Genomic DNA, 14534 nt, shown 5'->3' with positions numbered 1-14534 from the left:
AGCCTATTAATAAATCTCATATGGGGCAACGGCAGACGACGAGTGGCACTAACAAAATTACACCACCCACTAACAATGGGTGGAATGGGAGCGCCTAGATTCGAAATGTACTACGCAGCTTCCCAGTTACAATGGATCTCATCCTGGCTAAGCCGTCCAGACGGAGCTGAATCACAGATGATCCACTCGTCTTTGGGGAACAGGGGCTTAATACAATACTTGATGAATCGCGAATCCCCCAAACACCCACGCAACATACTACTGAAAATTGCGCACTGGATATGGGGCCACCATGTGATCATGAACAATAAAACACCACAATATTCCCCCAGGCTTCCATTTTTGGCCATCTCGAAAATAGCCAACATAGCAGCTAGAGTCGGCCTGAACAGTTGGTCAGAAAAGGGAATACGCACCATCGGCGACATCTATAGTGAAGGACGCCTCCTAACTTTCAATACACTAATTGATAAATATGAACTGGGGCGCGGAAGCTTTATAGCATATGGAGCTGTACGCCAGACACTAAGGTTTTGCTGGGGCAATGAAAACTCAGAACCAAATATCTCCCCTAGATTGCATGAGTTGCTAGGTAGCATAGAAGATTCAATAAATGTGTCAAGAGCATACATAATCTTAACTTCTTGCGCTGAAGATAAACAAGTACAATCAAAGAACAAGTGGGATGCAGTGCTAGCAGAGCCTCTACCACAACCCGCTTGGAATCAGGCGTTGACAATGACAAAAGAAGTATCACGCAACCCGCGTTTTCGCTATACCCAGTTTAATTATTTACATCAAACATATTTATCACCTCACCGAATAACCCGTATTTTCCCCCACTCAAAGCAAACATGCCCTAGATGCGCCACCCCCGAAGCCACCTTTTACCACATGACCTGGGAATGCCCTCCAATCCGGAAAGTATGGGAAGACATAATAGTACTGCTTGTTGATTGGACAGCTGTTGAAATGTCCCCCACCCCGGAGCTGTGTTTGCTGGGTGTAGGTCCAAGCCTTAAAAGACGGAAACAAACCCTAAGATGCATAGCGCTGGCACTGGTGTTGTACAGACGCCTCATAGCCATGCACTGGAAGGCACCAGACGCGCCGAGCATTGAACAATGGCGATCGGAGCTGCGGCGTTGGGCCAGGGCCGAAGCCGACACGCTGCAGCTCCTATCAACAAAGGGTGTTCTGGTCAAAGGTCTTGACACCTGGAACTCTTTCGTAGCAATAATAGAAAGAAAAGATGACGAACGCCCGCCCTGAATGATCCCCCCAACGAACATTAAAATCTGCATTTTATAGTCCTAAATAGCTGTAATCCCCCAGTGATAGCGCGCAACCACCCTTCATCAGGCTCGAATCAGAATGTCAAATAGAGGAAGGCGGACAGGAGCTGGGGTAGACAACATGAAATTGTATAACCTAATAGGCGGTAACCAACTAGCAATAACACCAGCACACAAAGGGACGCATGACCCAATGCTCGCGCGCGTGTCTTCCTTTCCTCCTCTGCCCCCGCTTCCTCCGTCTTGAGGGCCCCCCCCAGCCTTTATCCCCCCCCCCCCACAGTATTTCCCCTCTTTGTCTTTCTTTCTTTTCTTTTTTCTGTTTTTTTCTTTTTTTTTTTTTTTTTTTTTTTTTTTTTTTTCTTTCCAATGCAACAGGATGCTTTAATATGATGTCCAGTCAGGACTATTCCCCCCCCTGCTCCAGCCCGTGGCAACACGTTCTCTCTGGCAGTGGCGCGGAAGTGGGCGAAGCACAGCATAGCCCAGTCATGGTACATAAGCCGTCTAGGGTGATGTGATGAACGAACCTGTTGCAAATGTTACTCTTATTGTCAGCTTTCACTTGTGTAATTTTGTTGTGTGATAATAAATAATAAAAACACATTTAAAAAAAAAAAAAAAAAAAAAAAAAAAAAAGGTTCTTTTGGGGTCCACAGCTCACCCCAAGGGTCCAGAAGTTCTGTGATGGTCCTTGGGGGGTGCAGACTTCAACTCCCAGAATGCACCTGGCGCGAACTCCTTTTTGGCCACTGGACAGTGGTCAGCTGGTCGCTTTCTTCAGGAGTTGGTGCAGGGGACTCTGGTTTAGCAATTTTTCACCTGTAGCAAACAGGGAGTCCCTCCTTGAACCAGTTGAAGCCAGGCAAAGTCCTTCTTGTGGTGAAGCCCAAGTGTGCAGCTGGTGCAGTCCTTCTGAGTGCAGGGTCCAGGTGCAGGCCAGGGGTCCAGCAGGGCAGTCCTTCTTCTTCTTTAGTTCCTTTCTTGTTGAATTCTGGAGGGGATCTGAGGCGTGGGTGCAGGTCTGCCAGTTTTATCCTTGCTCCTGGGTGAAAAGCAGGGGGGCCCTGGTTCTCCAATCAGGGACAGGGTCGTCCCCCTGTGATGACCACTTCCTGGGAAGTGTGGCAAAAATCCATCCCAGAAGGCAACAGTCTCTAAAAATCCAACATGGATGAATCTGATTTTTGGAGGTTACATCTGGCTGAGCCCACCCACTGGTGTGGCTAAAAATCATAAACGCACCCCTCTCCTGCCCTCTCCTAATCTAATCAAGGGGGCACCTAATTGTCTGGGGTTGCAGGATGTGGGGGTGTTTCTGGGTGCTGCAAATGTCCTTCTCTGCCTTTGAAGACCAGTTTGGCAGCCCTCCCCCTTCCTGCCTCACCATCTGCTGAGGGGAGATTCTCTCCCCCAAGCACATTCCTTTGTGTGAAGCCTGGCCACTTCACACCTCATCAAGGCAGCCTGGCAGAAGCTGCTGCAGGCTGGCCAATCAGAGCACAGCAGCAAAAACAATGCAAGCTGAAATTGGCAACTTTTTAGGTAAAGTCTAAACTTTTTACCTGAACAAGTTATATTAAATCCAACAACTGGAAGTTGTGGGATTTATTACAACAATTAATTTGATACCAAATTCTTGGTATGTAACATTTAAGGAGACTTTAAAATTTAAAATAAAGTCTGCCCATTCTAGCCTATGAAGGCCATTTACTTCAATGAGGGAAAAACGAATTTGGCTGTTTTTACCTCACCAGGGCTTATAAATCTATTTTTATAAAGTCCCTGCTTATAGTTACATGGCACCCAGCCCTAGGGGCACATAGGGCACACCTTAGGGGTGACTTATATGTAAAAATAAGGTAGTTTAAGACTTTGGAAGTACCTTTAATTCCAAAGTCGAATTTGCATATAACTTTAATTTAAAAGCAGCCAGCAAGGCAGGCTTGCTTTTAAAATGACACTGGGCACCTCAGCAGTGCACCTAGGTGTGCACCACCTATGCTGTGGTCCCTAAACCTACATGCCCTACCATATACTAGGGACTTATAGGTAGGTTAACTTAGCCAATTATAATTAGCCTAATTAGCATATCCATTTTACACAGAGCACAGGCCCTGGGACTGGTTAGTAGTACCCAGGGCACCATCAAAGTCAGGAAAACACCAGCAAAAAGAGGAAAATGGGGGCAAAAAGTTATGGGGCCTCTGCAATCAGCCCTGTTTTCTCACAGACAGGTTAGGTATCCTGGAGTTCTTAGTGTCAGATCAACTGCATCACTCTTACTTTCTTACACTTACCACACCCCAAGGGAGGTATCAATGAAGTGTTATACGATTCCTACTAAAACGATAGGACTGCGTATTAGGGTGACAGAACTTCAGAATGTGAGAGACTAAGGGTCTGATTTAGAACTCGGTGGACGGGAAACTCTGACGGATGAACGGTCCACAGAAATCTAAATCACATTGGATATATTAGGATTTAGATTTCAGGGGATGGGATATTTGTGACCGTTATCAAGGTGTAACCTGTCCGCTGAGTTCTAAATCAGGCCCTAAGTCCTCCCACACCATAAAGAGCTGTCGGCCCAATTCCTGGCCAGCTCACAGTGCCTCACGCAAACCGCTAACCTTAGCCAGGTGAAAAGTGATTATGGCAAACTAAACATGACACTCGAACTCCCAAGGAAGTCATAAAAACAGATCTCACCCTTTTGTTGAATTACCCACGCACGCCCAGGTGAAACACAAGAGAGATACGAGATACGTTTTCAAAACATTTATTGAAACAATCATAATCTTGCGCTGAGAGAATGAGCTGTGATAATTGGACTGATGAAACAAAGCAGAGTAACCAGCATTACAAACGTGGTAAGGAGGAGGAATAAACCAACCATGATAAATTATTTCAGGATGTTCTACATAACCCTAAAACTATAATGAAAGTGTAGCACGTGTAACCTCTGTTCGCTCTAAGAGGCTAGCCGTAGCCCCATACCTGGAAACTGCATTAGGAGTCAGCCCACAGTATAGATGGCAATCCATTTGGGAAGCTGGAAGATTAGTGTCAGCAGTGGTGCATACTGAACACAGCATTCGCCCCAGGACGGTCGCGGCTGGAGTGCCCCCTCTGCCCTTTCCGGGTCAATGCATCAGTTATATAATAAGCTCACCACTCTGTTAGTAGCACAGCTCTGATGCAATGTTATGTCCAGATGTTAGAAGCTGAACTGGCAACACAAGCATTGGGATATTGTGTACTGTGTTTCTAGCCTTGAACAAAATATACTGATTATCTGTCGAGAAAAGGCTAACTAAAACAAGCAACTTGTGCAATATATTCCTAAAAGCAATACAGCTAAAACCTCTAAAATATGAAATGAAGCTAAAAATGGGTAACCAACGAGGGTCCTCCAAAAGGGCATCACTACAGAAAAGACATGTTTCACCTCTTGGTTCTCAGCCTTCACCCTTTGTTGTATATGATGTCACTCTAACCCACTCAGTGGAAACCTTCCGGGAGTTTATACTTTCCTCGCATACAATTTTACATGCTGTTGATTAACAGACCAATTAATTGTGAATGGAGAGAAGCTAAAGATCTGTTAAAAATGAGAACAATTCTTAATTAGCTTGATATGCCAACATTACTTCAAAATGACTGCACCCTTTAAATGTGGATGTGGTGCAGGCAAGGTCGTTTAAGTCAATTTTCTTTGAAACTGACATTGATTTGCTGAGGAGAACCAACAATTCTTTGTGTATGGACAATTGTTTCCTTAACCACTCGCACCCCAGACACTCCTTTGGGTACAACTGCACAAAAAGAGCCAATTTGGAGTTGCTGGATGACCACACAATCATTTACATTGCTGGCAGCTTAGTCGTTATTCTAAATGTTAAAACCAAAGAGCACACCTACCTGAGATGCTGCAGCGGCGGTGGGATTGGAAATATTGCGGTAAGATGCCAACGATTACTCAAGGCTCCAACAATGTTTATCGATAAAATCACAGTTCATGAGGAATGGCTCGATTTTGCAAATTCTTACTGAAAATGTAAACTTTAATGAGAGGTGTCAAAACTAGTGAGTAGGTCTGCATGATCTTAAAAGCCAATGTATAGTTGAATTATTTTCTTGTTTTTGGGATGGTAAGAGCTATTGACATTGAGAACATACAGACCGTTTCTTAAGCTAACACTATGCACTGTGTGGCATCATAATTAGTAATGCTGATATGGGGGAGTATTTTATGGAGCATTTTGCATTCTGATCCTGCTAGTATGAAGTTTGAATGGGAAACTTCCCTAGATAATACCATATTTTTAGAGGGTGACACCAGCAACCTTAACAGTAATCCAGTGGACAGTCCCCAGGAGTGTAACCGAGGAAAACATGGGAGTATACTGGGAAAGTACAACTCTAGTGGATTTCCACTTTGTTGGAAAATGGGTTATTGATAGGGCAGGTAGGTACCTACACCTAGCAACAAGCCACAAACCTCCACAAAAGTACAGTTAGGTCTCAGTAAATTAATCCCAGCTCTACCCTTGGTAGCTTAGCATCGAGCGTCAAGGCTTAACTTAGGAGACAAAGTGTAAAGCATTCAAATATCACAAAACAGTAATTAAATAAAACACAGGAAACAGTTTAAAAATCCAAAACCAATTTATAAAAATAGCTTATATTTTAATCTTTAAAATGACACAAAAACGATTAAAATCGGTTCAGGGGAACCGGAGATATGAATTTTTAAAGTATTATTATTTTCTAGCGCTCAGAAACGAAAAGCGCCAATCGGGTCATCTGGTTGCACCAGGACCGGGACAAAGTCAAACTTTCAGGCCGACCGCGATGGAGCCCTGCTCGGATACAGGTCGCGGGAAGCCTCGGTTAAAAAGTTACCTTCTGACTTAGTCTTTATTTTGATGTTTTTCTTCACCGGGACGAACCTGCCAGTTGGATCCGACCTCCTGGAGCCCTTGTCCGGATACGCGAAGTCGGTTTCCTCGGTGGTGATTTCTACCTTCGGACTTAGTCGTTTTTTCGAGATGAAAATCCTTCGACCGGGGTAAACCTGGATCTTGATCCGACGTCCGTGGAGCCCTTCTCGGATACGATGGCTGGAAGGTCCCGGTCAACTTTTTACGTTCGGACTTAGTCTCTTTTTCGGATGTTTTTCTTGACCGGGACGAACCACGAAGTCAGGCCGGGTCGCGGTTGAGGCAAGCCGGCTAGAATTTCCGCGTCGAGTCGGTCACTTTATGGAGCTTTTTTTCTAAAATTTCTCCAATCTTTTCCAAACTTCTGGGGCTTCACCCAGATGTTCTTTTAAGGTTCTTTTGGGGTCCACAGCTCACCCCAAGGGTCCAGAAGTTCTGTGATGGTCCTTGGGAAGTGCGGACTTCAACTCCCAGAGTGCACCTGGCGCAAACTCCTTTTTGGCCACTGGGCAGTGGTCAGCTGGTCACTTTTTCAGGAGTTGGTGCAGGGGACTCTGGTTAGCAATTTTTCACCTGTAGCAAACAGGGAGTCCCTCCTTGAACCAGTGGAAGCCAGGCAAAGTCCTTCTTGTGGTGAAGCCCAAGTGTGCAGCTGGTGCAGTCTTTCTGAGTGCAGGGTCCAGGTGCAGGCCAGGGGTCCAGCAGGGCAGTCCTTCTTCTCCTTGTAGTTCTTTCTTCTTGAAATTTGGTGGGGATCTGAGGCGTGGGTGCAGGTCTGCCAGTTTTATCCTTGCTCCTGGGTGAAAAGCAGGGGGGCCCTGGTCCTCCAATCAGGGACAGGGTCGTCCCCCTGTGATGACCACTTCCTGGGAAGTGTGGCAAAAATCCATCCCAGAAGGCAATAGTCTCTAAAAATCCAAAATGGATGAATCTGATTTTTAGAGGAGAGATCTGGCTGAGCCCACCCACTGGTGTGGCTAAAAATCATAAACACACCCCTCTCCTGCCCTCTCCTAATCTAATCAAGGGGGCACCTAGCTGTCTGGGGTTGCAGGATGTGGGGGTGTTGCTGGGTGCTCCAGATGTCCTTCTCTGCCTTTGAAGACCAGTTTGGCAGCCCTCCCCCTTCCTGCTTCCCCATCTGCTGAGGGGAGATTCTCTCCCCCAAGCACATTCCTTTGTGTGAAGTCAGGCCACTTCACACCTCATTAAAGTAGCCTGGCAGAAGCTGCTGCAGGCTGGCCAATCAGAGCACAGGAGCAAAAACAATGCAGAGCTGAAATTGGCAACTTTTTAGGTAAAGTCTAAACTTTTTACCTGCACTAGTTATATTAAATCCAACAACTGGAAGTTGTGGGATTTATTATAACAATCAATTTGATACCAAATTCTTGGTATGTAACATTTAAGGAGACTTTAAAATTTAAAATAAAGTCTGCCCATTCTAGCCTATGAAGGCCATTTACTTCAATGAGGGAAAAACGAATTTGGCTGTTTTTACCTCACCAGGGCTTATAAATCTATTTTTATAAAGTCCCTGCTTATAGTTACATGGCACCCAGCCCTAGGGGCACATAGGGCACACCTTAGGGGTGACTTATATGTAAAAATAAGGTAGTTTAAGACTTTGGAAGTACCTTTAATTCCAAAGTCGAATTTGCATATAACTTTAATTTAAAAGCAGCCAGCAAGGCAGGCTTGCTTTTAAAATGACACTGGGCACCTCAGCAATGCACCTAGGTGTGCACCACCTATGCTGTGGTCCCTAAACCTACATGCCCTACCATATACTAGGGACTTATAGGTAGGTTAACTTAGCCAATTATAATTAGCCTAATTTGCATATCCATTTTACACAGAGCACAGGCCCTGGGACTGGTTAGCAGTACCCAGGGCACCATCAGAGTCAGGAAAACACCAGCATAAAGTGGAAAATGGGGGCAAAAAGTTAGGGGGCCTCTGCAATCAGCCCCAGTTTCTCACACAACCCCCCCCCAGCCCACACGCCCAGGAGACTCAGCCCAACCCTGGGAGAGTCTTCCTGGCTTGTTAGGCGAGGAAGACAGTGTAGAAAACTGGCTGTCTCTTTGCAGGGCCTACTCTGCCTTACATCCTCCTGTCAGGGTCTCTCCCTCTGGGTAGTGAACCCACCCCAACAATGAAAGGACCCATTTCAAACTGAAACTTCCCTCTAGGGGGGTCTTCCTCCTCTCTCTCTGCCAACTTGGGTAGTGAGGTGCCCACCTCCCCTACTCCTAACTTTGCTAGGGCAACACCTAGCTTACCCAAAGAGGTCACCCAACACTTGAGCAACCCCACCATGACCAATAGGGTCAGGGGGCCTACTTTGCTATTGGCCCTGGGGTCTGCCTCCCAGGCCAAGTACAGTGCTGCCAGGAAGGCTAGCACCCAGCAGAGGCTACTGACAGCTGTCAGTACCCAGAACCACACCCTAAGCTCTCCACTGACAGGTGGCTGAGCTGCTTTAGGGGCATCTTTGGGGTCCTGGTACCCCTCTTGCTGTCTAGAGTGGGGGGCTACCACCTCCTGTGGCAGACACCCTCCTTCCACTCTCCCTTCTGTCAGTGCAGGGGCAACACCTTGCATCTGGACAGCTGCCTGACTACTCAGGACTTCCTTGGGGTCAGGTGAGGCCTCACCAGTGCCAACTCTGGGCTCCCCCCCTACTGGGGCAGAAGGCCTTTGGCTCCTTGGAACTCTCTTTAAGAGTGGCCTACCCTTCCTTTTCTTCTTTCCTTTTCTTGGGGACCCCTGTCTCCTAACTGTAGGGACTGACTCCCCAGGACTTTGCGTAGGGGGGGCGCCCTGGGCGACCACCCCATCTGTGACCAGACTCACCTCTGGGAGGTCATTGCCCAGGATACAATCTAGGGGAAGGTCAGCACTGACTACCACCCTAATCCAGTCAAGGATACCCTCCCTCTCTAGGGGCACTATGGCTACAGGTTTGGAGGTGACCTCCCCTGTGGCTATCCTGACTTTCTTTGTCTTTCCTGGGACATACATGTCTGGGGTCACTAACCGGTCACTCACTACAGTGTGACTGGCACAGGTGTCTCTCAGGCCAGTGGTAGGGATCCCATTCACTTGAATGTGGTGGAAGTGCCTACTCCCACCCTCAGGGATCACCAGCTTACCATCTGGTCCTGTCTCCCAGCACAATGCTAGGAGGACTTCATCATCTGAGGAATCCTCCTCTATGGCTACACTGGACAGCCCAGTGCTAACCACCTTCTTTGGACAGGCTGCATCTCCTCTGAAGTGACCTGTCTGATGACAGTCAAAGCAAGCCCTACTGTCCAAGAGCTTTTTTAACCCTGGGTCTCCCTGTCTCTGCATGTCAGAGTGGGAGTGGGATTTACTCTCCTCCTTCTTAGGGTTCTGGGGTACAGAGGGAGTCTCTGTGGTGGGCTTACCACCTCCCTCCTTAGGTTTTTGGGGACCTGTCCCCCCCTTCTTGGAGTCTCCCCCCTGGGACTTGACAACCACCCTGGTTCTCAACCACTCATCAGCTGCCTCCCCTAGCTCTCTAGGGTTGGTCAGCTTAGAGTCCACTAGATGCTGGCGTAACCTTTCTTGGATACAATTGGTCAAGATGTGCTCTCTCATGATCAGATTGTTTAACCCCTCATAAGTATTTACTTTGTTGCCAATAATCCAGCCCTCTAGTGCCTTTAGTGAGGTGTCCACAAAGTCAACCCAAGACTGGGTACTGACCTTCTGGGTGTCCCTGAACTTCATTCTATATTGCTCTGGGGTCAGACCAAACTTCTTGACTAAGCACCTCTTCATACTAGGGTATGAATCTGCCTCCTCCCCCCTTAAGGTCAGAAGCCTATCCCTCCCTGAGTTGGGGACCAACTCCCACAAAAGGGAACCCCAGTATTGAGGCTTAACCCTTCTCATTTGGAGTGCCCTCTCAAAGGCCCCTAGCCACTTATCTATGTCATCCCCCTCTATATAAGCAGGAACTACCCCCTTGGGTAATCTGGGGCAAACTCCCCCACCCATGGACACCTCAGCTTCTTTATCGCTGCTTCCATCTCTTTTTTCTTTGTATGCCCACTTTTTCTTCTCTAGGGCCAGCTTCTCTGCTTCCAAAGCTATGTAGGCTAGCTGGGCTTGCAGCTCTCTTTCCCTGATGGATGGGTTCTCTCCTCCTGAAAGGACCCTCTTCCTACCACTAGCTTTGGGTCTGCCCCTAGTGACTGTATCCAGTGAGGACCGTTCCTCCTCTTCCTCACTTGGGGTCTGATGCCTTTCCTCCCCTGAGTGGTTAGAGTTAGCATCTTCCTCTTTTTCTTCCCCCTCTGGAGCTTCCTCTGTCTCTACCTCTTGGGCCTCAGCCCATGCTGTCAGGGATGTGATCAGGATTTGCTTCCTGAGATCAGTGGTTGCAGGCAACCCTCTTTCAGTACACAACCCCCTAAGCTGGACTACTGTCAGTGTGGGTAGGCTAGCCAGATCAAGCTCCATGGTTCCCTAGTTTTGTGTCACAAAAACTTTTTGCAAAAATTGGAAACAATAATTTAGAAAAATTACAAAAATTCAATAATTGAAATTAATCCAAATTTAAAAATTAAAAACAATTTTTGCACTAGGACAATTTAAAGGATTTTTAATTTGTTTTACCTAAAACTGTAACGTGATATTGAACACAAGTACAGGATCCCGTCGCTGCTTCCAATTATGTTGGAAAATGGGTTATTGATAGGGCAGGTAGGTACCTACACCTAGCAACAAGCCACAAACCTCCACAAAAGTACAGTTAGGTCTCAGTAAATTAATCCCAGCTCTACCCTTGGTAGCTTAGCATCGAGCGTCAAGGCTTAACTTAGGAGACAAAGTGTAAAGCATTCAAATATCACAAAACAGTAATTAAATAAAACACAGGAAACAGTTTAAAAATCCAAAACCAATTTATAAAAATAGCTTATATTTTTATCTTTAAAATGACACAAAAACGATTAAAATCGGTTCAGGGGAACCGGAGATATGAATTTTTAAAGTATTATTATTTTCTAGCGCTCAGAAACGAAAAGCGCCAATCGGGTCATCTGGTTGCACCAGGACCGGGACAAAGTCAAACTTTCAGGCCGACCGCGATGGAGCCCTGCTCGGATACAGGTCGCGGGAAGCCTCGGTTAAAAAGTTACCTTCTGACTTAGTCTTTATTTTGAAGTTTTTCTTCACCGGGACGAACCTGCCAGTTGGATCCGACCTCCTGGAGCCCTTGTCCGGATACGCGAAGTCGGTTTCCTCGGTGGTGATTTCTACCTTCGGACTTAGTCGTTTTTTCGAGATGAAAATCCTTCGACCGGGGTAAACCTGGATCTTGATCCGACGTCCGTGGAGCCCTTCTCGGATACGATGGCTGGAAGGTCCCGGTCAACTTTTTACGTTCGGACTTAGTCTCTTTTTCGGATGTTTTTCTTGACCGGGACGAACCACGAAGTCAGGCCGGGTCGCGGTTGAGGCAAGCCGGCTAGAATTTCCGCGTCGAGTCGGTCACTTTATGGAGCTTTTTTCTAAAATTTCTCCAATCTTTTCCAAACTTCTGGGGCTTCACCCAGATGTTCTTTTAAGGTTCTTTTGGGGTCCACAGCTCACCCCAAGGGTCCAGAAGTTCTGTGATGGTCCTTGGGAAGTGCGGACTTCAACTCCCAGAGTGCACCTGGCGCAAACTCCTTTTTGGCCACTGGGCAGTGGTCAGCTGGTCACTTTTTCAGGAGTTGGTGCAGGGGACTCTGGTTAGCAATTTTTCACCTGTAGCAAACAGGGAGTCCCTCCTTGAACCAGTGGAAGCCAGGCAAAGTCCTTCTTGTGGTGAAGCCCAAGTGTGCAGCTGGTGCAGTCTTTCTGAGTGCAGGGTCCAGGTGCAGGCCAGGGGTCCAGCAGGGCAGTCCTTCTTCTCCTTGTAGTTCTTTCTTCTTGAAATTTGGTGGGGATCTGAGGCGTGGGTGCAGGTCTGCCAGTTTTATCCTTGCTCCTGGGTGAAAAGCAGGGGGGCCCTGGTCCTCCAATCAGGGACAGGGTCGTCCCCCTGTGATGACCACTTCCTGGGAAGTGTGGCAAAAATCCATCCCAGAAGGCAATAGTCTCTAAAAATCCAAAATGGATGAATCTGATTTTTAGAGGAGAGATCTGGCTGAGCCCACCCACTGGTGTGGCTAAAAATCATAAACACACCCCTCTCCTGCCCTCTCCTAATCTAATCAAGGGGCCACCTAGCTGTCTGGGGTTGCAGGATGTGGGGGTGTTGCTGGGTGCTCCAGATGTCCTTCTCTGCCTTTGAAGACCAGTTTGGCAGCCCTCCCCCTTCCTGCTTCCCCATCTGCTGAGGGGAGATTCTCTCCCCCAAGCACATTCCTTTGTGTGAAGTCAGGCCACTTCACACCTCATTAAAGTAGCCTGGCAGAAGCTGCTGCAGGCTGGCCAATCAGAGCACAGGAGCAAAAACAATGCAGAGCTGAAATTGGCAACTTTTTAGGTAAAGTCTAAACTTTTTACCTGCACTAGTTATATTAAATCCAACAACTGGAAGTTGTGGGATTTATTATAACAATCAATTTGATACCAAATTCTTGGTATGTAACATTTAAGGAGACTTTAAAATTTAAAATAAAGTCTGCCCATTCTAGCCTATGAAGGCCATTTACTTCAATGAGGGAAAAACGAATTTGGCTGTTTTTACCTCACCAGGGCTTATAAATCTATTTTTATAAAGTCCCTGCTTATAGTTACATGGCACCCAGCCCTAGGGGCACATAGGGCACACCTTAGGGGTGACTTATATGTAAAAATAAGGTAGTTTAAGACTTTGGAAGTACCTTTAATTCCAAAGTCGAATTTGCATATAACTTTAATTTAAAAGCAGCCAGCAAGGCAGGCTTGCTTTTAAAATGACACTGGGCACCTCAGCAATGCACCTAGGTGTGCACCACCTATGCTGTGGTCCCTAAACCTACATGCCCTACCATATACTAGGGACTTATAGGTAGGTTAACTTAGCCAATTATAATTAGCCTAATTTGCATATCCATTTTACACAGAGCACAGGCCCTGGGACTGGTTAGCAGTACCCAGGGCACCATCAGAGTCAGGAAAACACCAGCATAAAGTGGAAAATGGGGGCAAAAAGTTAGGGGGCCTCTGCAATCAGCCCCAGTTTCTCACACACTTATACTCCTTAAGATTTTTAATCTAAAAAATGCATCAATCTCTGCGCAGTTTAGGCCTACATTTTTATTGAGTATAGACTTAAGTGAATGAGCTAGTGTAGTGCACACAACAGAAATAAATGCTTTTAGGCACTTGAGGTTGAACCATGGGCCCTAGACATTTTTAAACCATTGCTGTTGAGGCCTATACCCGTTTCTAAAGGGGGAGAGTGTTTGTAACTACTGATATAGCCAGAGGCAGAAGGGCTATAATTGTCTTATAACATTGCACCACCTAAGGGTAGACTGTTCTAAAATAAACAGGGAAAAACAGAAAGACAAGAATTGGAATGTTGGTGCAGAAAATCTAAACCAGCCATTATTGCCCTTGAGCTCAAAACATTGTATGTTGTAATATAGCCTTATAACCCTCTGTAGTGGGCTATACCGGTCATTAAAGGCCCATCCAGCATTAAAGGCCCGAGCCGAAGGGAGCGAGCCTTAAGTGGCCAGTAGAGCCCACTATGGAGGGCTATAAGGCTATTAGAACTTTCCACCCTAAAGGGCAGAATGTTCTAATTAGTAAATAAAAGGCCTCCCAGAGCCCTTCGGGACTGGAATCCCCTTGGGCTCTGGGAGGCCTTTGTTCATCGCTGTTGGTGTGAGCAATGAACATTGGAAGGTTGATGCTTGGGCTACTCCATTGTCTCTAGTGGAGTGTACAACATTCCAATGTTCTAATATAGCCGTAGAACCTGCTGTAGTGGGCTCTACCGGCCATTAAAGGCCCGCTTCCGCGTTAAAAGGCCAAGCCGAAGGTGAGGACCTTTAACAAGGGAGAGGGCCTTTAATGTCCGGTAGAGCCCGCTACGGCGGGTTCTAAGGCTATTAGAACATTCTGCCACTAGAGAGCAGAATGTTCTATTAAATAAAACAAATTCCTCACGAAGCTCGAGGGGATTAAAATCCCCTCGGGCTCCGTGAGGCTTTGTTCACAGCTATTGCTGTGAACATAGAGAACAATGGAATGTTGACGCTCCGGGCTTTTACCAGCCAGAAAAAACCCCGAAGCACTCCATTGTCTGCACTGGAGATCTGAACATTCCAATGTT

At 46.7% G+C, this 14534-nt stretch overlaps 1 protein-coding gene across 4 annotated transcripts in view; it reads left to right on the top strand.

The window, feature by feature from the left end:
* Positions 1-14534, top strand: part of CFAP44 (cilia and flagella associated protein 44) — a 382521-nt gene that overhangs the window by 162447 nt on the left and 205540 nt on the right. For all 4 annotated transcript variants that reach the window (XM_069202788.1, XM_069202786.1, XM_069202785.1 and 1 more), the window contains one exon: positions 5096-5258. In XM_069202788.1, the coding sequence (XP_069058889.1) occupies positions 5096-5258 (163 nt within the window). The remainder of the gene's footprint in view (positions 1-5095; positions 5259-14534) is intronic.

The sequence above is a fragment of the Pleurodeles waltl genome, chromosome 8 (assembly GCF_031143425.1).
Source record: "Pleurodeles waltl isolate 20211129_DDA chromosome 8, aPleWal1.hap1.20221129, whole genome shotgun sequence".
Lineage (NCBI taxonomy): Eukaryota > Metazoa > Chordata > Amphibia > Caudata > Salamandridae > Pleurodeles > Pleurodeles waltl.
This window is presented reverse-complemented; position numbering and strand designations above follow the sequence as displayed.